Genomic DNA, 25,505 nt, shown 5'->3' on the forward strand with positions numbered 1-25,505 from the left:
ATCTATTTATTTACAGTTAGAAATAAATGTAGGATTATTTTATTTTATTTTTTTTTTAATTTTATTGCTGTAGTTATTGTATTATTGTAATTGTAATTATTGTATATTATATATCACTGCCACTGTAGTGTTAATACATACATACATACATATTTCAATTTTCAAATAATGACTGTGCCTTATTCCTTTGTCTTTTGTAGAAGTTGCTGATTATTATTGTGCATGACGTATTTCGTTCGTATGATTGTGATTTTCCCTACAGCTACAATCCCTTATTTATTGTAACACTTTCTACATCCCTGCCTGAGCGTTAAGGAGTCGTACAGTTAGGGGAGAGTCGGGTAGTATTGGACATCGGGTAGTATCGGACAGTGCGTTTTTTTCATCTACCACCATATGGTAGTACCTGAATGACATGGTTACGTTTCTCTATGCGACATTACTGAAACGTAACCATGTCAGTCAGGTACTATCATCGTGTGGTAGATGAAAGAAACTCACTGTCCGATATTACCCGATGTCCGATACTACCCGACTCTCCCCTATGTGTATATCCAGTAACTCCAAAATCATAAGTTGCAGAGCTGATTTCGTGATATCACTGCCCTAACGGTTCATTACAAAAGCCACGATAAAATGAAAGGAAAAATCAACAAATCTAATCAAAACCTCGGAAATGTAATCTATAGGCGGTAGATGTTTTGTGGCTAGTATGGTGCTTCATTTCGATTAGTCGAAGATCAAAGCGAGATTGATTGATTGATTGATTGCCATTACACGCCATTTATCACAATTATATTAACTGATAGAATTACATTTTATGTCCATGGTGATGTGGACGAATAAATTATACATAAAAGGGACAGAACCGCAATAACCGAAAGAGAATCAAAACCATTCATCCGATCGATGGTCAGCTAATAATAAGCCCACAAACAAATGAAAGACCTTATGCTGTGGATTCCTAGGTGACGGTCTTCGTTACCAGGCAGTCATGCAGAGCGAAGAGACACGAGAATAAATCAATTAAACATATGAATAAGTTATGTATGGCAATTTCAAAAATTGTGCTCGTCATCATGACTGAGGTTCGTGGCTTTGAACTGGAACATGAGTAATGGATTTTTATGCGTCTATATGGAGTGAAAAATATATTCGGTCATTCACATTATAAAAAAGCATTGTAAAGCTGTAACAAGTGGAACAACATATAGAAAATATTATTTTATTCATAATTAATTAGTATTTATTTGAATGTAATCGAAATAATTTTCAGTGAAATTTGATCTTTGCATATCATGAAGTAAAATTTGAAATGCTACAGAGAATGATGTTTCCAGAAAGCTTCTTGAGAGGAAAGTTCATTATTATTTACATAATTTTAATTATTTGTCCACTCGAAATTTTTTAAAACTAAATTAAAGGAATGTTGCCTATTGTATTACACAGGTTCCGCCTAACCAGTGTCTAGTATCTTGTGGGGAAATATACCGGTACCAGAAACAAAAATACTCTGCATTTAATTCCATATCTTTGTTTACTGGGAAGAATTAATTTTTGAGTCCATATTATGTACGTAATAATGAACATTAAAAACTAGCGATTCTGTTATTTATTTTTTTCATTCATATATTCACTTATTTATTTATTCATTTACTTACTTATTTATTTACTTATTATTTATTTATTTATTTATTTATTTAGTTCAACTTAAGGTATGTAACTTTAAACTTGTGTTGTAACGTTAAAAATGCCAGATCTAGTTATTTTGTGATGCATCTAATTAATTAATTAATTCATTCATTCATTCACTGTGGGCTCAACTTTTATTTCCTATGTCGTAGATGTCTGTCGCCTGGGATCGCAACCAGTGCTTGACAGCCGTTTGCATCTCTCTGTTGACTCCACGGTATAACAAATGACTTAATTCCAGTGGATAATATGTTGAAAAATAGCTCAACAATTGCTGTATCCGTTTCAATAAATATTTTCATGAAATTGTGTTTTCTTCCTGTAAACGAACTTAGGGAAGCTTACTTTCTGGACGATCTTCATAATTGCGCTCGAGTGGCCACGATTTGTATAAGCACTTGCTTTGGTTTTATTAACATGTGGAAGGAAAAAAATAACTTTTTTTTCTGCCCCCCCCCCCACGATGTTTGCTTGTAAGTTTCTAGCAAAAGTCCCGGGCCCTACTTATATTGAAAAAATGAAATTATAAAATCGGCACTTAGTCCCTTTGAAAATATAAGTCTTCAATTGAGGAGCGTTTTTTGCATAAGTCGATAGATGCAGAAATTTTCTAAAACCAGTTATAGGCTATATGAATATCATATGTTCTATAGCTTCGGAATCGACCTATGAAACCAGATTTAGTAAAACTTCATTGATGCCGTATGTAGAGACTATCAAACCTTCCAGGTTTTTCCAAAACTCGATAGATGTTGTTACTTAGTTGAAGCAAAATTCGATAGACGCTCGAGTCCTTATTTGAAATACTGTATATACAAGGTCAAATAAAATAGTCTTCGGCATAATATTTCAGACAATTTACTTTAAACAAATATTTTAGAGTTCTTTTAACTCATTTAAAACTTTCCATACTGATTCCTGCTCAACCTGCAAAGTAGTTCTATTCCAAATAAAGGCAGAGACAGACTTCGCGATAAAAATGAACTCAGGACCCAATATAGACTACATAAATTCCATGCAGACAAGTTTGACAAAATTAAGAAAGATGATAATCAGGAAGTAATAAATATATGTTTTGACTTGCAACAAAACTAACTTCTGCCGAAATTTTCTTATTTTTTTGCGCCTAAAACTGACAAGTAATAAAAAAAGTGCTTACATTTTTCAAACTTACTTTCATTGTCTCAGAACAAAGAATGTTTCCTGTGAAAATCATTGTTGTAAAATAAATATTTGTGTGCTAAATTAAAAAATGTAATTTCTGTAAAATCTTGATTTCTGCATCTATCGACTTTTGCAAAAACGCTCTTCAATTGTTACGATGTTGGAATACCCGGAGAAAACCTGTGTTACAAGGACCACGAGCTTGTCCGACATAAGTTATAAACACAGAGTGAATCAACAGGGATTTGAATCTGGCCTCCCGGGCAGACATTACAATACACGAATAGCTACTTTATGTCAATTCATTCAAAAGTAATGTCGTGTGTATACTTAAATCATACAATCTATTAAAGAAATCTATTCACTTCACGTAGTTTTAAAAATATCATAGGGAATGGCTGCTTGTTTTTTTGTACTGTGGATTATTTATTGTCTAATTATACTTTTCATAGTTTTGAACGTGTGCACGGCTTAAAAAGAGTTCTTAATTTCTCTTAAGTAAACAACCATGTCACCCATTTTGTCACAATGCGGTTTTCGTGTAAGATAAAATTTTATAACGTTTTCATGCCGCAGATTATGCACTACTGATTACGGACTATCGACCTCGCTTTCAAAGCCGTATCAGATTTTCAAAATTTATTATAACTAGCACGTCACGATTGATATCCCATGAAGATACCATTAGCCCTGTAACGAGGTAGAAACCAGCTATCTATTTACACACACGAAAATCCGAAGCACACAATATGAAGACCTCAATCTGACACATCCGGCTTCTCGCATTCTTCGAAAAGAATGCGAACAGTTGAGGTTTCGTGTAATGGTCACTTTCGACTGTAGGAAAGTTTCGGTCCCATTCATACACGCGAGCAGCGGTTCGAATTGAGTGCCCACTACTGATGCTGGCTAATTAGAGAGTCCGCAGGTCACGACATGGCCGCCGGCTTATGCTTACAGGCCAGTTTGTACGGAGTATCCGCTGAGAATTCGTCTATAAACTGATTCTGCAAGCTCTGCACTATAAACACTTTGTAAGCTAACCAGTATACCATTAAAATTGATAAAGTGGGATCCGGAAGTTCATGCCCTATCAAGCGTCAAATTATGTATGCAAATATTCCGTGGAAATCTAAAATATATGGCCGACACCACAAACTTCAGTACTGTAATTTATTGTTGTTCTCGGCAAGAGTCATAAAATTTTGGTGTCTTATTATATAGTATACTTAATTTACAACTTTGTATTTTGAAACAGGATATAACGCAAATTCAGATTCACCAATTTAAACGTAACTAGGGCTATTACTCAAAATTCGAAGTGATGCTTCCAAGATCCTCATAAAATTCTTCCACATCAACAAAAATAAACTTTATAGTCAAGTTTCCAAATAACAGTGCAAATAGATTTATGTTGTATAATAATGATAACTTGGAATTCAACGGGTTACATCAGCTTCTTGTCTATGCGGATGACGTGAATATGTTAGCAGAAAATCCACAAACGATTAGGGAAAACACGGAAATTCTACTTGAAGCAAGTAAAGCGATAGGGTTGGAAGTAAATCCCGAAAAGACAAAGTATATGATTATGTCGCGTGACCAGAATATTGTACGAAATGGAACTATAAAAATTGGAAATTTATCCTTCGAAGAGGTAGAAAAATTCAAATATCTTGGAGCAACAGTAACAAATATAAATGACACTCCGGAGGAAATTAAATGCAGAATAAATATGGGAAATGCGTGTTATTATTCGGTTGAGAAGCTTTTGTCATCTAGTCTGCTGTCAAAAAATCTGAAAGTTAGAATTTATAAAACAGTTATATTACCGGTTGTTTTGTATGGTTGTGAAACTTGGACTCTCACTTTGAGAGAGGAACATAGATTAAGGGTGTTTGAGAATAAGGTTATTAGAAAAATATTTGGGACCAAGAGGGATGAAGTTACTGGAGAATGGAGAAAGTTACACAACGCAGAGCTGCACGCATTGTATTCTTCACCTGACATAATTAGGAACATTAAATCCAGACGTTCGAGATGGGCAGGGCATGCAGCACGTATGGGTGAATCCAGAAATGCATATAGAGTGTTAGTTGGGAGGCCGGAGGGAAAAAGACCTTTGGGAAGGCCGAGACGTAGATGGGAGGATAATATTAAAATGGATTTGAGGGAGGTGGGATATAATGGTAGAGACTGGATTAATCTTGCTCAGGATAGGGATCAATGGCGGGCTTATGTGCGGGCGGCAATGAACCTCCGGGTTCCTTAAAAGCCAGTAATTAAGTAAGTAAGTAAGTAATAATGATGACAGTCTTTAACATGGAGAGAGGATGGTATTTTTTGGTGAAAAATGAGTAAAGTTTAAAAAAAAAAAAAATTTTTCTTTAAAATACTCCGTGACATGCGTGGAATGCATTGCATAACATTTTGTGGGTATTTGTGCCCTTATCGGATGTTGAGTCGCCATTTTTAAACTTCTGCGTAATGGATTTTTAAATCACTCCCCCACTTTTATTTTTGTTTCTGGTAAATTAAATTGTCAAAAAAAAAAAAATTCCTTTAAAATACTCTTTGATATGTGTGGGATGCATTGCATAACGTTTTGTGGGTATTTGTGCCCTTATCGGATGTTGAGTCGCCATTTTTAAACTTCTGCGTTATGGATTTTTAAATCACTCCCCCACTTTTATTTTTGTTTCTGGTAAATTAAATTGTCAAAAAAAAAAACCTTTAAAATACTCTTTGATATGTGTGGAATGCATTGCATAACATTTTGTGGGTATTTGTGCCCTTATCGGATGTTGAGTCGCCATTTTTAAACTTCCTGCGTTATGGATTTTTAAATCACTCCCCCACTTTTATTGTTGTTTCCAGTAACTTCATTTTTTTTTGCTACATTGCCAGACAAAAATAAATATAATTTCTGAACTATTAAAGATACATGCATGGAATTTAGAACACACATTCTTTAGACTATTAGGAAACGTTTCTCTGTAACATAATTTTGTTAATTGCTTTAATTTAAAAAATACGTCCGTTTGTTTGGAAGAAAGGAAACCAGAAAAGTGTTATTACATTTTAATTGTTTATTTTACAAACGTAGGGACTAATATCAAAATTCTGTTACAGATAGTTTGTAGAACATGCTTTTGCAAATATATTGCAAAAAAATTGAATCTATGTTTAAAAACGGTTTAGATATATCGGTTTTACTACAATCCTCCATTGGGTATATTTTTTTTTTTCAAATTTGGGCCCGCAAATAATTTTTTTTCAATCTATTTTTATTTGGTTGAGTTGCCACAGCTATGAGCTCTCTACATACACAAAATTAATATTTTACACCAAATAGGAAAAAAGTTTTAAAACATACCATCCTCCCCCCTTAACTGTTTTTTTTTCAAGTAATACTACCTATAAAAAAGCTAATGTTACCTGCTTTTCAATACATTTTCAAATAGCCTATATAGGTCATTTGAACATTAGTGGCAGCACTGCTACTGTTCAACTCCCCTAGCGGTAACTAATGTAAGCTAGCAGTATGAGATGGAGTAGTGTCTGATATGTGTTATCTGTAAGTTGTTGTTTAGTCAACTGCCCGAAGACAGGTCTGAACCTCAAAAGTGATACCAACAAGGCACCACTTATGAGGCAACTTACTTACTGGCTTTTAAGGAACCCGGAGGTTCATTGCCGCCCTCACATAAGCCCGCCATTGGTCCCTATCCTGAGCAAGATTAATCCAGTCTCTATCATCATATCGCACCTCCCTCAAATCCATCTTACTATTGTCTTCCCCTCTACGTCTCGGCCTCCCCAAAGGTCTTTTTCCCTTAGGTCTCCCAACTAACACTCTATATGCATTTCTGGATTCGCCCATACGTGCTACATGCCCTGCCCATCTCAAACGTCTGGATTAATGTTCCCAATTATGTCAGGTGAAGAATACAATGCGTGCAGTTCTGTCATATGCAACTTTCTCCATTCTCCTGTAACTTCATCTCTCTTAGCGCCAAATATTTTCCTAAGCACTTTATTCTCAAACACCCTTAACCTATGTTCCCTCTAAAAGCGAGAGTCCAAGTTTCACAACCATAAAGAACATCCGGTAATATAACTGTTTTATAAATTCTAACTTTCAGATTTTTTGACAGCAGACTGGATGATAAAAGCTTCTCAACCGAATAATAACAGGCATTTCCCATATTTATTCTGTGTTTAATTTCCTTCCCAGTATTATTTATATTTGTTACTGTTGCTCCCAGATATTTGAATTTTTCCACTTCTTCAAAGGATAAATTTCCAATTTTTATAGTTCCATTTCGTACAATATTCTCGTCACGATACATAATCATATACTTTGTTTTTTCGGGATTTACTTCCAAACCTATTTATAAGGCAACTAGCTAAGATAATATTCTAATGCAGTGAATGCAATAATAAGACTGTTATCCACAACTCAAGTCCCCTGCGGGGACTGAATGGTCAGAGCGTAAGCCTGTCTGGGTTCGAGTCCCCATTGGGCCCGGTATTTTTCATTGAAAAATCCATAGTGACATTTGTCGCAGACAAAGTCGCAGTTTGGGTTTTTGTCGGGGTTCTCCCGTTTTCCCCCATATTAGGCATCCACATCATTCCGTCAACATTTCTTCATTTCGTCATCATTCCATAGCATCCCCGAACGCCGGCTGGCAACGCACGGAGGGGGCTGGCCTAGAAACGAGGTGGGGGTGCCTGCTCGAAACTTGGGTACGCAGCAAACCTTAGTATAGTCAGCCGGTTTGAGTTTGGGAATGCGCCTAGCTTGAGGGTTAGCGTAATAGATCGTAAAAGGTCGCAGTGCAGGGTCAGAGTGCCTCCTCCCGAAAATGATTGGCTAAGACCACACCGTACACGAACCTGGCTCTTACGGTAGTGACTAGGAGGATTTTTGTTGTATAATTTTAATTTGTACTCACTTTGCCTACTAGCTAAATAAATAAATAGAAATGAATTTATACTAATGAGTGATTTATATAGAAGTGACACATTTCTTTCATTAATTGTTTCAAAACGAATTGTGCTAGCGACAACTTATTACACCTAAAATGTAGAGGAATTTTGGGAGATTATTTACCTCTATAGCAAATGTTGAAAATGTCCTCCATCCTGCATAAGGCACAACTCAACACGTCGTTCCATGTTACTGGCCACCCGTTGGAGGACTCTGTTGTTAGCTTGAATCTCCTGTGTGATGTTGTGCTTCAGATCGTCCAATGTCTGGGGACGTGTGGCGTAAACCCTGTCTTTTAAGTAACCCCATAGAAAGAAGTCCGGCGTTGTCAAATCCGGAGATCTCGGTGGCCACAGCTACTCAACGGGCATACCAGAGAGAATTTGGTGTTCGCAATCCTCCCAAAAGAAACACAATACTGGGACTGGTAAACAAATTGGAAACAACTGGATCTCTGGTGAGTGAAAAGGGCAAGCATCGTTCATCTAGGCTTCCCACGGTTGTTGTTGACGTAAGAGCACGACTGGAGCAGTCACCCAAAAAATCATTAAGACGTTTGTCGCAGGAGACAGGGTACACCTACTCAATGTGTCAGAGAGCCTAAAGCCATATAGGGTTACGGTTGTTCATCAGCTACAGGAACCAGATAAGGATAAAAGATTGAATTATTGTCGTTGGTTTCAGACGTTCATTGTGCAAAATCCTGCCATATTGTCCATCACATGGTTCACAGATGAAGCATGGTTCCATTTATCCGGTTATGTGACGACCGAATAATTTCCAGGAATCTGTGGCCACCGAGATCTCCGGATTTGACAACGCCGGACTTCTTTCTATGGGGTTACTTAAAATACAGGGTTTACGCCACACGTCCCCAGACATTGGACGATCTGAAGCACAACATCACACAGGAGATTCAAGCTATTGACAACAGAGTCCTCCAACGAGTGGCCAGTAACATGTAACGACGTGTTGAGTTGTGCCTTATGCAGGATGGAGGACATTTTCAACATTTGCTATAGAGGTCAATAATCTCCCAAAATTCCTCTATATTTTAGGTGTAATAAGTTGTCGGTAGCACAATTCGTTTTGAAACGATTAATGAAAGAAATGTGTCAGTTCTATATAAATCACTCTGTATAATCTGACAGGAATATTCCTTGTCTCTTGTATCCTATCTATTTAATGTCTAAAGTACTGTAGTACTGTACAGGGTTATACAGGGTGATTCACGAGGATTTACCGTCCTTTACAGAGCTTATTTCAGAAGACATTCTAAGCAAAAAAGTCATATAAACATGAGCCTATTCTCAATATTTACAGAGTTACGTTTCATTATTGGAACGCATTGCTGTGAGCGCGTGATCTTGGTCAGCGTGCAGTCAGCAGCCAGCGCGAGCGCTACGGAAATCGAAGATAGCCGTATGCAGTTACGTAGAGCGACGAGTGCCGTTCACAAGCGTGCGGCCAAGTGTTCTCAAGCGGACGGCGACATTTTTTTTAAATGTGTTGTAAACTCTCCAAGAATGTAAATTAGGTTGCAAAATTGAATTGCATATAATTAAGTCGGTGGAAGTGGTGTGATTTGTAATAATTTTTGTGATAAGTGCGTAAGAATAATGTAATTTTCTAGTTAAAAACAGAAAAAGATGTCTGTACGAAGCAACCAAGGAGTTCACAGCACATTTTTAGCTTCATAACACTTGCCTATTAAAGAAACGATACATCTGAATGGTTCATTCTCTATTTGTACTGTACTTTTACCTTCAAACTAAAGAAAAAAACGTATTTTACAAACAACTTCAAATTAGTGTAACTCTGAAAATATTGAGAATACAAACTATGTTTATATGACATTTTTTGCTCAAAATGTCTCCAGAAATAAGCTCCGTAAAGGACGGTAAATCCTCGTGAATCACCCTGTATATCTTTTCTTGATCATAAGCGATAGTATATTCTGTATTGTATATGACACATTTGAATATAGCTTCGAAAATTCTGTGGACATCGGCCGTTATTACATTCTTGTCATTTATATTAATTTTCCTTAATATTACTTACTTAATTATTGCTGTTGCATATTATATTTATATTTGTTAGTATTTTTTATTTAATTATATTTCATTCTATACTAATTATTATCCAGCCTTGGTTTATTTCTGCTCGCTGCCACTGCGTCATGTTGGTCAAATCTCTATTCACCTTCAATATCTGACTCGGTAGACGTATCCAGTATGCCGAGTGTGATTGTGTATCAAATCTGTTAAAGGAATTATGCATAATTGCTTCGGTAATGCTAGTCAAAGTTCTGTTTACGACAGGGATGAGACGATATTAGCTCCCAATCATGGTAGAAGAGCTCGACCTTGATCACGAGCGCATAGCGCATCCACTACGTAGCGTCGTAACGTAGACAACAGGGATGTACAGTACATGCAGCGAATAAAAGCAGCAATTATTACAATAACTTGCATTACTAAATTTCTGGCTATGTAATAGGGCTAGTTATTCAGTTGTTTAATATACATGTACATATATAGGGACATCATTTTATTTTTACTAACATTTTTAATATTAACCTGTCTACACCTTTAGAGAACCGGAAACACCGCTTGCTCCCCCCTCCAAGACTGGAGTTCGATGATACTGGCGTAAAACACAAATCACTCTACTAGGTATAGGAAGGAAGAAAAGTAGTTCATCCATTTACGTAAACCAGGAAATATCGCGATTTTGAGTTTGATAATTTTCATTAGGTTTTTCTTTAATCAAAGTACAGTACTGTATTAAGAATAAGTGTTTTTACTCACGAAGTGAGTTATCCATGCGAACGTATTCATTATGCAGTGTATATTATACTGTCTACAGCACATTAGCGTACAATATAGAGAAAGAAGTTAAATCGAAAAATAATCATAATATGAATATTTAAACACAATTTTGAAAATGGTGGCCGTTCATTTCGATACAGGCTTCAGTTCTTTTGTGCATATTATCGCACTATAGACTATTGCATCTAATTCCAATTGCCAGTTTCGTCCTTCGTACTAGTAACTCATGTTGAAATAATTCTGCACCTATTCTACGTACTGTAAAGTCAATCTTCACTTCTGCCCGATCCGAAAATATAAAATTACTCAGACATGCTATCTACTGTCCGTCCAAGTGGTTATGCCGCAGGATTGTAGAAAGGGAGGAAATCACGTGACATTTAATTACTTAACGAGGTCCTTTTATTTAAGCTAAATTAAACAGCTGTATAATATTACGTAAACTTCCAATTCCTAAGAGAAATTAATGTTTTCAGAAAAGAGCTAAGACAGTCCAGCTATTACAGAGGGGCGAGCAGAAGTAGGTGGGGGAAATCGGAATGCGACGTAGGCAAACGGACAGTACCTCTGCGAAAATATGATTCAATATTGAAAGCTCTTTCGTCACTGGAAAACGCGAACATATTTCTGGAATGTACTATACTCAGTAACTCAGTACTGCTTACTATCTGCGGTCTTGGTTCTGTGTGGAGTTGGAACTTCCTTAGTAGAAGGGGTGGGAGTGAAGTACATTCAAAAACTCAGGTACAATAAAAATTGAAGTAAAAATAAAATGATGTCCCTCTATAAACAAATCGCAAAGGGAAGGGTTTTTTAGGAACAAAAAGAGAAATAGGAAAAGTTAATTGTATGCAAACCATTTTATTGTTAAAAGCAATTATTTATTATGTAAATACTTCACTTCATTGGTTAGGAGAAACTAATGGGGTCTACCTGCCCGACGTGTGTGATCTCTAAGTACTTTTGAGCATTTGTTGAAAAAATATTAATGACAATATTGATTGAAATAGAGTATATTGATTGTGTGATTGTGAAAATGTAATCCTTACTCTCCAGTCGTGATTATGTAATGAGTTTTCTTAGAGTGATTTGTGAGATGCACGTAACACGAAAAAACAAATTGATTAAATTAAGATATTGAGAGCCATCGTAATTTTTGGGGTCAATGATTTAAGGGGATATGTATGTCTTTTAAAACTTCCACAATTTCGGCAAAAATTTGTGAAATTTAAACTATATAAACAGATCTATAATAATATCATCTGTACAAAATTTGGCGCAATTAGGTCAAATAGTTTTGAAATTATATTTTTAAGGTTATTTTATATTGACGTTACTAAATAGCTCCTTGCATCAAAGTTTTCAAAATGTTTAGTTCATATTTGCTCAAAATCCTGAAAATAGTTATTGGAATAAAAGTGAATTAGCATTTTGAGCTTAGTAATAGTATAAGTTAAGTGTAATCAAAGATAAAATATTATTTCTAAATTAAAGAAACACGTAGTCTAATAAAAGTAAATATCCAGAAACAAGCAACAAATAAAACATAAACAATACATTTAAAATAAAGAAATAAAAGGAATCTCGATACAATCTACTAACCAAAATGTAAATTAAATTACCTTCGATGTCAATTCCGAAATGAATTTATTTCTCTCTTCTCCTGAATAATGCCTATATTTTTTTTCATCTTGCGTCTCATAATGCCGTTTTATGTTGCTTTTTTTGCAAATGATATTTTTTTTGCACAACAAACACTGGACTTCATCACCATGTTCGAAGCATAAATATTGTATCTTCCACTCTTCCTTGAAAGCTTTAAGCGCTTCCGTTCCGTCATGATGCGCTGTGTTCTAAGATCTGTACATCCTTTAGCAATGTTTACAGGTAAAAGAGATCCGCGCGCGCGCAGCGGGCATAAAAGAGCTCTCGCTCGAAATTATTAGTCACCATCGCAAGACTGGTTTACGATTATAATGTTGGAACACTGTTTTCAGTTTTACGTCGCCTTAATCTATACTAATAATAAATCTGTAGCCGAAATTTTTCTGGTAATTTTCGATTTTCCAAAAATAATTGGTCCTAACATATATAATTAACCACCCTGAAACCGAAAATCGCTTTTTTGAAATTTTTGTTTGTATGTCTGTCTGTCTGTCTGTCTGTATGTTTGTTACCTTTTCACGCGATAATGGATGGACGGATTTCCATGAAAATTGGAATATAAATTATGTTCGTTGTAACTTAGATTTTAGGCTATATGGCAATCCAAATACATTATTTAAAAGGGGGGTTATAAGGGGGCCTGAATGAAATAAATCGAAATATCTCGCTTATTATTGATTTTTGTGAAAAATGTTACATAACAAAAGCTTCTTTAAAAATAATTTTCGATAAGTTTTATTCCTTGAAAAATATTTATAGGACTGATATTTAATGAGATAAATGAGTTTTAAAATTAAAATAACTGCCATCTATGGCAGTATAATGAAATAAAAAACAAATGACTTCGTCTATAAGGGGCCTTGGACAGAAACAATCGAAAGCTATGAAAGATAGCCTACAGATAATGTTTCTGTTTGTATGAAGTAATATCGGAAGCTAAATTAACCGGTTTGTATAATTACTTATTATTTCACCATTGGAAAGTGTAGTTTCTCTAGATGGACATAATGGTATAATGTTATTATTGATATAACAGTCTATAATATAATATAATATAATATAATATATTATAATATAATATAATATAATATAAAATAATATATGTAATGTAATATTATATAATATAATTTAAGTTATTTTAAGGGTTCAGAGCCATAGTGGGCCAAACGCCATTTACTGAATACGTAGAAAACAAGGGTTAAAATTAAGTTATTACCATAATTCAATGGAAACCTATAACAAGTAAAATAAAGTATACACATTAAATCTAAATGATGTCAATGTTCATTAAACTATAGTTGCATGTAATAAAAATTAGAAACATGTTAAAGGAATTGTCATTGCACCAAATGAGTGTCTCTGGACCAAAATGATCGCATTTTAATTATTTGGGTGCAATTTAAATTAAGTAACATATTAAACGATTTATCCTTCTATCAAACACGAATGTTCCTGGATCAAATGTCCTATTTTAATTATGTAATTACTTTATATTAATTTCTAACGGGTGCAGCGGAGCGCACGGGTACGGCTAGTTATCAATATTATTTTAAAATCAATATTATTAGCGTACTCATAGTTGTAGAGCAGTAAATGTTTTCGCTATTATTTGAAGAAAAAAAAAAAGAAGGAAAGACTGAACATATTTCCATAAGATGCCCCATTAAACTTCGCAATTCATTTCATTTTCATAGCAGCTGGAAATGTTGCTGTAATTACAGACACAGCTGCTGAGGTTCTGCATTAGGAAGAAGCGCTTACCTTCCTTGATGGGGTCCCACATTGGGCACATAGGACGAGCTGGCGGAGATGGCTGAGTCAGGGATATCCCCGGACTCCATCCCAAGAGGGTAGTCGCAGGAACCTGCAAGCAAACACACACAACGCTTGTTACACAACAAGACACGGTGTGAGCAGTTGTGTGACACAATCACCGAACAAAAAACCTCAGGGGAGCACTGGAAGGGCAAGCAGGCCGCAGAGCCCTGTAGAGCGCGTCAAGGACTAAACCGGTTAATATTCATAATCAGCTTCACCCTGATTGTGTGTTGTACAGTTCTAATTCTGAATTTTGTTTGTTCTGGAACTCCCATACTATGCATTGCAATAAGAAGAAACGACACACGAAACTGACACATACTTTCATATTCAACAGTTTAAGTTTCTCACAATCATTCAGTCCCTTGATAATGTTGTGTTAGTAAATAATTTTCTTTAACTATAATCGAAAATACAACCTAATTTAATCCCATAAACGTAATCTTTATACGAAACAACGAGTCAAAATCAGGATAGCAGGAGAAATGTCCGAAGGAGGTAAAATTAATAATAATAATAATAATAATAATAATAATAATAATAATAATAATAATTCTTTATTTATACTGGCAGACTTAAGGCCAGGTCACAAAGTATACAAGCAGTTAAAATTTAACAAAAAGTTAAAGAGTAGAATACTAACATATTACAAAAATAATAATAATAATAATAATAATAATAATAATAATAATTCTTTATTTATACTGGCAGAGTTAAGGCCAGGTCACAAAGTATACAAGCAGTTAAAATTTAACAAAAAGTTAAAGAGTAGAATACTAACATATTACAAAAATAATAATAATAATAATAATAATAATAATAATAATAATAATAATAATAGCATAATAAAATCGCCACTAAGCAACATGAAAATAATACCATAATAGAAAAAAAAGTAAAATACATTGGAATATAGTGAAAGCAACTCATTTAGTACAAATAGTTAATATGGAAAAACGTAAAGAAGAATATATCTAAATGGAATGTAACAAAATAATACCGGCAATACAAAAGAAAAGAAATACGTAAATTAAATAAAATTCACGATAAAAAAGGCTATGATAATAAATTCATCGGCTGATAAAGAGAACAAAAAGGGAAAAGGAAGGAAAAAGAAATATATAGCGTATATTTTTACAAAACTATGGCAGATAAAAGGGCTTATAACTGAAAGGAATCTAATTCAAAAAGTGCAATTTTAATTCATTTTTGTAACTAGACAATGTCCGACAGTCTCTGACATGTTATGGTAGAGAGTTCCAGAGATGAGCTGCAGAGGCCGTGAAAGATGAAGAATAGAAGGATGTTCTGTGTTTAGGAATGGAGAGTGTGATATGGTGTTGTGAGCGAGTATCTATTTCGTGATATGAGGACAAATGTTGAAAACGAGAAGCTAGGTAGCTAGGGTTAGAGGTTTGAAGAATATTGAAGAGTAAAGTGAGAGAGTGAATAGTTCTTCGCTCTTTGAGACGGAAATTGGGAGAAAAGTACATAAAGGATTCCCTTATCACCTACCCTGTTCAATATCTACTATTATGCTCTGAAAAACATAAGAGATCATTACTTGTTTGCTGTAAACAAATTATTTTCCTTTCAAATGAATGAATGAATGGATAAATAGTTAAATTAATAAATATATACATAAATAAAAATAAAGTAAATAAATAAACAAATAAGCGAACGGATCAAACGAACGAATAAACACACACACAAACAAACAAACAAATAAACCAGTAAGCAAGCAAGCAAGCAAACAAATAAGTATATACATCTTGGTTACACAACTTTTAACACTGTATCACTTCGGAATATGTATGATAAGACTTTCTTGTGTTAAATTCTAACGTACCTTGTTTACATGTTTCGACCTTTTATGGGTCATCCTCAGAACTGGTCGTTGTTGGTCTTGGCGCCTCTTGTTTTGTTTCCTGTGAGATTATGTTCGTGTGGTATAGTGTAGAGTCAAAGAGTGTGTTCTGAAATTGAGTTGTGTGTTGAGAATTTTGTTGGGGTGTGTTTTCGTGTGTCTGTATATTTCATATTGTTCTAGTGTGTTTAGTTTCTGGCTTTTTGATTGGATGTGTAGTATTTCAATGTCTGTGTTGACGTCTCTGTGGGTGTGGTTAGCATTTGTGATGTGTTCTGCATGTGTGGAGGTGTTTTGTAATTTTGTTATGGCTGTGATGTGTTCTTTGTAACATGTTTGAAATGATCTGCCTGTCTGTCCTCACGAAATTCTCAACACACAACTCAATTTCAGAACACACACATTCTTTGACTCTACATTATACCACACGAACACACCCTCACAGGAAACAAAACAAGAGGCGCCAAGACCAACAACGACCAGTTCTGAGGATGACCCATAAATAGGTCGAAACATGTAAACAAGGTACGTTAGAATTTAACACAAGAAAGTCTTATCATAATATTCCGAAATAAATATAAATAAATAAATAACTAACTAAATTAGTATGAAAATAAGCAAATAAAGAAGTAAATAAATGAATAAATAAGTATGTAAATAACAAAATAAGTAAATAAATAAATACAAATAAATAAATACCGGTATGTAAATAAATATATATATGAATAAATAAATAAATAAATAAATAAATACACTTACTTATTTATAAACGTACTGTTGCCCCATTTTAGTTTTCCATAAATATAAGTTCTTTAAAAATGAGCAAAGTAAGGATCACAAATTTAATGCAGTATAGTTTGCAGGTACTACAACTGTTTTCAATCTTATCTAGAGAAACGAAGTTCTTGAAAGCTTGCTGAAAATGTGATTAACTTGATTTTCCGAAGTCTACTTACTGTGTACAATAATAACACATTGAATCAATTTTGTTAGGAGTTATAATTAGAAAAAATAGAGAAATGAATAAAAAGAATAAAAAATGAGTGAAAGAATAAATAGATAAATAATTCAATAAATCTAGAGGTTTCACATAATAATAATCCAGCCCGTGAAGGGCCTAGACCGACCAACCGGCTGCTGGCCTCACGCCCACATGCCGAAGCAGAGGTGGACGATCATCCAACCAGAATGGAGGTATCGTGTGGTTAGCACGATGATCCCCGTTATAGCTGGCATTCGCAACCGGATTTCGCTACCTATCGTTGTTCCCCAAGTGCATCACGATGCTGGGTGGGCACCGGTCCCATACACTGGCCGAAATTTCATGAGAAAATTTCTTCCCCCGTGAGGACTCGAACCAGCGCGCATTCCGTAACGCGAGTCCTAGGTAGGATGCCTTAGACGACGACGCCACGGCGCGGGACAGAGGTTGCACATACTGAATAAGAATTTCTCATAGCTGCAACCAGCAGGCAATATCGTCTCTGTTTGTATGAAATTTGTCACATTTTGTTTACAGGAACGCATCTTGAAAGAAATTAGACGTTTCTATGGATAAAGAGCATAGTAACGGAACAGATTCGGATCCGGGCTTGATGAAGACGATCTTTTTATGAATATTTATATGTAAGCAACGCGTGCCAGTGGAGATGAAGCTTTATGCGAAATAGGAGAAGTTTACGCAATTAAAGTCGGCTTATGACTTGGGAAGAGGGATGTAAGGGTTTGCATTGTGTACACAGTCGGGCATGTGAGGGTAAGCTATCGATCCTTGTCCATCAACACAAGCAACAAAGAATGTGAGGGGTTGGAGCGTGAAGTATATTGCGTGGGGAGTCCGATGGATGTTGAATGGAACTACAGAAAACTTGGCATCATGTAGCGTACTCTAATGATGACGAATGATGATTAAAATTGATGTAGATTTGTATGTATGTATGTCTCCTTGCCTTTCGTCCCTTCTCTTGCCTTTTAGTTTCTGTATTTTTTGTCGGAAATGATCCGTTCAGAGCGTATGGAATACCTTACATATGCATAATACAAAGGAGCATCTACCATGGTATGCGTACGTAAACCTGTAATGAATTTCAACGCTGGATTCTCAACTGAGAGTACATGATTTCAATACCGGAGCATGCAGGATGGAAGTTATGTAAGTATGCAGATTTAAGGAGTCGATACACCACATCAGGCCTGCAGAACTGTAGCTCTTGAGAGCGATTGCTATACTCCCCTTTCTTACTCACCCACCTTTTCTACCAGTGCGGTCATGACGTTCTAGTCACGCTCGGTTGCATCAACATTCTTTCGCGGCGGCAGGTATATCCAGTATAGGGCAGCGAAATTTGTTACAGGTAAAAGAGAAGATGGAAACGATACGATAAAAGAACTTAAATGGAAAACTTTGAAAAACAGACGTAGGAAAACTAGAATAACATCATTGTATAGAGCACATCTAGGTCAGAAAGCATGGGTAGACATAACGGCTCGATTAGAAAAGCCAACGTACTATGGTAAGAATGATCATGATTTTAAAATCAAATGTAGGAAACAGAAAACGGATGTACGTAAATTCTCATTTTTAAATAGAACTTTAAATGATTGGAATGACCTACCTGCAGCGGTCTTTGAGGGCTGTCCTTCCTTAAGGAGATTCAAGAATAACTTAAAAAGTTGTGTATAAAGTGCAAATTAAAATTAAGGTGACATTTAACATTTAATTTCTTTAAGGTGATATGTATTTATTTAGCCTGACGAGTTAATCCCTTGGTTTGAATTGTAACTTATTTAAAAATAGCGTGTAAGAGGGCCTTAGACTAGAAATGTTTAGCTTAAATGTAGTTCTGTTTATAAGTATGAATAAGGGTGTAATTATCTGTCTTATATGAACTATTGTATCAGTGAAGCGAGGTGAGTCAGTGAAGTTATGGTTTTACAGTGCAGTGAATAGTTCCGATCAGCGATAATTTATAGCGTCAATGAAATGTGTTGTATAGTGTCAGTGAAATGTGTTATAGTGTGTCAGTGAATTGCGTCATAGTGCCACTACAGTGAGTGAGATGAGAGTAAAGTGAAAGACTATTGAAACTTATGTAGGGCCTATGCATATGTAATTATTGTGTTAAATTGTATTGTGTATTCTTATTGTATTGTGTACATAATTGTATTGTGTATTGTAATTTTATTGTGTATTGTTTATATTGTGTATACCATTGCCACCGGGTGCTTGCCCACTTGCAGTGTAAATAAATACATACATATACAATACGCTATCAAGAATTTAAAATGAACAGATAATAAAATTTTTAGGAACATACCCTTAGAAAATAAGAGAAAAATGAATGAGGGAAATAAATCAATTGAAAGACATATAAAATAAATTCTAAAATGTATGTGTGCATATAATGTAAAAAGGTCTCCCTATGTATATATCGTCCTATTACTAGTAAAATGAAATTAAATGAAATGAAATAGTCTATTAGTGTCCCTTAGAAGGGCTAAGGCCTCCTGCAAGAGGGAAAGCTCTGGCTCCGTTTTGCTCACGTGTCGAGCTAGTCCACGTGGGCGGAGTATTACTAGTAAATTAATTTTGTATAAAATAAGTTAAGTACATTCCCCGACATGTCTTTCCGTGCTCTGTATTTTACTAAAATGAAATAAGTCCGAAATGTTGCTTGTAGGTAACAAACCAATTACTTTATTTGAAGAATTTATTATGATTTTTCGTGCATCAATAAAGTTTTAATTCCTGTCTTTACAAAACTTGTATCACTGGTCTTAGCTGGCTTTACTAGTAATAGGACGATAAATAAATTGTACGTTGATAAGTGAGTGATAGCTGTATGACCGGATGTCAATGCTGTCATTCAGCATTGTAACCCACTCCAGCCAAATAAATAAGTAAATAAATAAATAATAAATAAGTAAATACATAATAATAATAATAATAATAATAATAATAATAATCATAATAATGATTTATTTAACCTGGCAGAGTACATAAGTAAATAAGTAAGAAAGTAAATAAATAAATAAGTAAAAAAGTACATAAGTAAGTAAATAAGTAGGCCTAAATAAGTAAGCAAATAAGAAAATAAGTAAATATGTAAATAAACAAACAAATAATACGCGTACTGCAGTTTAAAGAGAACTGGAACATGGGAAAATCTAAACCCGTGAAGGAATACTACTTCCAAAGGAAATGGGAATATGATTATTTTGTTCTTGAAGACGAAAGAATTGCTTGCTTACTGTGTCCCATCCAATTTATTTCCACTCGTCATTTCAATGTTAAACCACATTTCAACAAAGTCCATATTAAGAATTATGGAGTGCACAAACTTTCGGGTAAGTTCATTATTACGAACTGTATATTGATTATTCATTTATATACTGTAAAATTAAGAACGTCACTCATTGTGTTCATTTTGAATTGAAATTAATAGTGACTTTCAAGGTTCATTGCTTATAAATTTATGTTTCTGTAGTTGATAACAGGAGGAGAGTTTTCGAAAATCTAAAACAGGTTAGGTGCAAAGAAATCTCAAAGAAACTACCGACAGGAAATATAGCATAATTGTAAATCTCGAAACGAGATAACGCATTATAAAAACAATGAATTTAATACAATCCTTTTTGAAAATTACATGCCGCCACTGATGGACCTTTGACGACAAGAGAAGATAAATAACCCTACGCGGAAGTCGATCATCCTCAATAGAAGTGGAGTGAGGCTGACGTCATATTTCCCCTCCTTACGAGTTCTGCAGGCCTGCACCACATGAAGATAAACACACAATTACTAATATTCCTACAATACGGGCTACAATTAATTATTGATACATTCCGTCTAAAGATTTGTAACTTACGCTGCATCTGGCAACAGCGCTCACGAGCTGAACCTCAGGTGAAATGACCTGTCGGACTCTGTAGTGGAAGGGGACGACAGACCGCGGATATAAATATCAGTACGACGTGAAATCGTATACACGCATTCATACAGACAGCATTGCTTTCAGCAACTATAGCCTAAAGCAGCGTTGACCAAAGCGAGTGTCGTGTAAAATGGGAAGAGGCTTTTTTTTTTCTGTCAGAGAATATAGGCTGATATGTTTGCTTGTCTCAACGGTTCATTTAGGAGTACTCAGAAACAACATTAAAAGACATTACAATTATTATTATTATTACTATTATTATTTTTATTTACTTACTTATGTCTTTTAAGGAACTCGGAGGTTCATTGCAGCCCTCACATAAGCCCGCCATCGGTCCTTATCCTGAGCAAGATTAATCCAGTCTCTATCATCATATCCCACCTCCCTCAAATCCATTTTAATATTACCCTCCCATCTATGTCTCGGCCTCCCCAAAGGTCTTATTCCCTCCGGCCTCCCAACTAACACTCTATATGCATTTCTGGATTCGCCCATATGTGCTACATGTCCTGCCCATCTCATACGTCTGGATTTAACATTCCTAATTATGTCAGGTGAAGAATACAATGCGTGCAGTTCTGTGTTGTGTAACTTTCTCCTGTAACTTCATCCCTTTTAGCCCCAAATATTTTCCTAAGGACCTTATTACAAAATAAGGAAGAGAAAACAATTTTAATAATAATAATAATTAATAATAATAATAATACTTAATTATTAGAATAGAAAAACACATACCATTTGTAACTGTAGGCCTACATAAATTACAAAATAAGGAAAACAATCGACATAAACACAGTAATTTTGAAACACGGGTCACAGGAATAGACTTGTCTGGAAACTAATTAGATTACTATAAAAGAAACAATATTTAGATAAAATATTTAGAAAAGAATATGTTCTATTTAATATAAATCTAACTCCCGTATGAGTAAAACTAGTTACCAAGAAACGAAGCTAATATTATACTTAAAATGAAAATAAATGAAGTATTCTATTTAGTAAGAATTTAATATTAGTTAGAAGTCAAAATTAAAGTTTTGTAGGTTAACTCGATAACAAAATACAGTAAATCAAGAATAAAATGAATTAACATGAAGTACCGGCATCACAAATTAAAGAAGATACTTATTTAAAATATACAGTATGTTAATACTAATTTAAACTACATATTCTAAAATATATCTAGGCCTATGTCTAATTTGGATTTATGCCGTATAATTTTTAAATGTAGATACCGGTACTTCAAAACCACGTCATTATAAATTTTAATCCATAATTAAGGCTGTTTTTTTTTTTTTCAACAATTGTGAGCATTTTGCCATTTCAAATAAAATTACTTATTTCTACTGTAAGTTATTTTTATGGAAGGAACTGAATAATGTATATTTAAAAATTTGTTTCTATTGAATTTCGTTCTCGACTTCGCAATGACTTCACGTAGTCTCAACTGTTCCAGCTTCAGTTCTAGTACGTACGAAATCTTCAACCAGACCGGAAAAAGTAAACAAGCCCTAGCCCGTTCCCTCACCTCCGTCCAACACTCTGCTATCAGTCAACCTGTATCTTCTCCATCGGGGCCTGAACTTCGAAGTCTAGTAATCATTGTCATTCGAGTTTCGGTTACCGCTGGTCTAAAGACATAATGTAACAGGGACAAATAAAGTGACCAGGTCTTGGTGTGTATTACAACTTCCATTGCACGTTAGAATGCCCTGACGAAGGTGGAAAATTAAGCCCGTGTTCATTTCAATTCACGACATTAACATTTTATTAAAACTACAACTCACGACAGGTATGCTCATTCTCTGACTCGCGATTACGTTCTGTAATCACAACCTTCGAATGTAGAGCGTGCTGTTCCTCGTTCGAAGCTCGACGGATGACTGCAGAAGGCAGTTCAAGTACTTAGTAAACGCACGAACAGTGTGGGACAATGACACAGTCACAACCCTGTAAGGAAACGATGATTCCGTACAGTGTGGGAGGAAGACTATTTTTGTTGTGAAAACGTAAACTGTTTATTATGTTGTAAGGTATGGTCAGGGATACTACTGAGCAACATAAAACATTATACGCTCTGCCATCCAGAACATGCCGAAGTGACAGGGAAGCTGTTTTCTGTAATATGTATTCATATATCAACATTATTATTATTATTATTATTATTATTATTATTATTATTATTATTACTGCTAAAATTATTGTTATTGTGGTGATTTTATTCCAACAGAAATACATGTTATGATAAAATAATTTTTCAGGGGTGCAACGTGCACTACAGTTTCAAGAATTGAAAGCACTTCATGATAGGCCAAACATTGAAGAGAGTCGAACAATTCGGAGTCTATATTTAGGAGAAAGTTGTGTAGTATGTTGGGAATTACGTAGCTAAGGCACTAAAAACCCTTCACGGATGGTGAACTTGTAAAGAAATCTATGGTGCCTGAATAAAATATAATTAATTACATCTCTGTACTAGAACAGTTCAAATGTGAATTCACAGAACATAGATTTAATGATTTTAGACGTATGGAAAGTGATATTAATGTTTTTGTTGATCATTTAATAGTAAATTTAGTACAATCTGTGAGAGTGCAGTTCTAGGACGAGTTAATTGATTTACAAAGTCACGTAGAATTCAGAACTAAATGCGGAGAATATGACTTGCCAAGCATAAAAGTATTCAAAAATGAACAAAACGCAATATCCCAAGATGAGCTTATTCGCTGTCACAGTATGTGTACAAACAATTATTTTCGAGAATGAAGGTTGCTAAATCCAAAAATTCAAACACAGATCCCGATTAACAGATGAGAATCTTTTGTGCATTGCAGTAAATTCGTTGGAAATAGATTTCCGATTACTTGCAGAAAAGAATAGGCCTACACATGTTGAATGTGAAATATGAAAATAACATTATCTATGATATAATAGTATCATAACTGTATAAAATATAATAAATAATGTAATAACTGAATATTTCCTTTTTCAAATTCAGGTTATTATCCGTATTTGTAAGACAGTGAGAGCCACCGGCGTGGCTCAGTCGGTTAAGGCGCTTGCCTGCCGGTCTGACGTTGCGCTCGGGCGTGGGTTCGATCCCCGCTTGGGCTGATTACCTGGTTGGTTTTTTTCCGAGGTTTTCCCCAACCGTAAGGTGAATGCCAGGTAATCTGTGGTGAATCCTCGGCCTCATCTCGCCAAATACCATCTCGCTATCACCAATCTCATCGACGCTAAATAACCTAGTAGTTGATACAGCGTCGTTAAATAAACAACTGAAAAAAAAAAAGACAGTGAGAGCGATGCCACGGGCGGTGCTGCAATGTAGTTGCGGAGCCCAGTTCGTACACTGTGTGTGTTATGCAGTGCAGCATCATCCGTGTAATGGGCGCTTTTACAATTTTGAGCATACCTGACTTACGACTTACCGGAAATTCAGGCACTATAAATTCTTCAAATAAAATGTTCGAAGTGGGCACCATTAGCTTCCATGCATGATGCAGATCGTCTGTACCAGTTTTGACGAATCTGTATGAAAACACCTCTACTGTTTCTTATTTCCTGATCACCATGGTTACGAGACACGAGCGCTATCAGGAACTCACTGGGTTACAGAAATGAATGTTCTTGGATTTCAAATGGTTCTCCCTGGAAAACTTTCACTATACAAAAGTTGTGCTATACGCGATTTACATTATTTAGTTTCACAATAAATTAGAATCCAGTCTAAATACCCCTCTTTTGTAAACTTCGTCATTTTCGCATGGTTTGCTTGCTCCACAGAAAAGGTACGTCTCGCGTTGGCGACTTGAGTCCAGGTAACTGAACTCCTGTCTCATGAACCACCCCCACTCTAAACTTTGCTCCAGTCTCGAGAACCAGTTTACGCTATCGTAATCACAAATGTTCATTTAATATTGTCTCTATTCGTTGAATTTGTGCTAAAACCGAACACAGGACCACAAAATTCCGAAGGAGAAAGTTGTTCCACTTCAATTCCTTTCTCTATATTGGTAAAAATTGGGCCAATATTCAAAATCATTATCAAGTAATATACTAATAATATTTTATGCAACAATATTTTTTTATTACATTGATCCCAAGAAAATCGTAACTTAAATCTGCGCATTTATGTCAATTCCACGCTGTACATAAAGAATAGGCCTTATCTCTGACGCTGATATATTTCTTGGCTGAATGAGTAAAATGTCTACACGAAGAGCTGGATTCCAAAGTGTCCTAGGTCATTTTCTTTAGATTTTAACTGATTGTAGCTTCAGAATTATTGTTTCACTTTCTATCAAAGGGACATAAACATACGTTGTGTTTTTCAAACTACAATGCATACGGAATTAACATTGCCACAAGAAATCCATGTACAAAAAATGTTTTGTAGAGTACTTCGTATTTGTACTTTTGTTTCTTTTTCTTATTTACTTATTCTTTCTACATTTTTTTTTAAATTTATATTTCTGGTGACGTGGTAGAGAAGGCCTCATGGCCTTTTTTCCACAAGATTAAATGAAGAAATTGCC

The 25,505-nt window shown here is 35.0% G+C and overlaps 1 protein-coding gene across 2 annotated transcripts in view; it reads right to left on the reverse strand.

Annotated features, from left to right (window-relative positions):
- LOC138693018 (discoidin domain-containing receptor 2-like) overlaps positions 1–25,505 on the reverse strand; it is a 1,708,097-nt gene that overhangs the window by 703,912 nt on the left and 978,680 nt on the right. For both annotated transcript variants that reach the window (XM_069816529.1, XM_069816528.1), the window contains exon 6: positions 14,110–14,212. In XM_069816529.1, the coding sequence (XP_069672630.1) occupies positions 14,110–14,212 (103 nt within the window). The remainder of the gene's footprint in view (positions 1–14,109; positions 14,213–25,505) is intronic.

This window comes from Periplaneta americana, chromosome 17, assembly GCF_040183065.1.
Source record: "Periplaneta americana isolate PAMFEO1 chromosome 17, P.americana_PAMFEO1_priV1, whole genome shotgun sequence".
NCBI lineage: Eukaryota > Metazoa > Arthropoda > Insecta > Blattodea > Blattidae > Periplaneta > Periplaneta americana.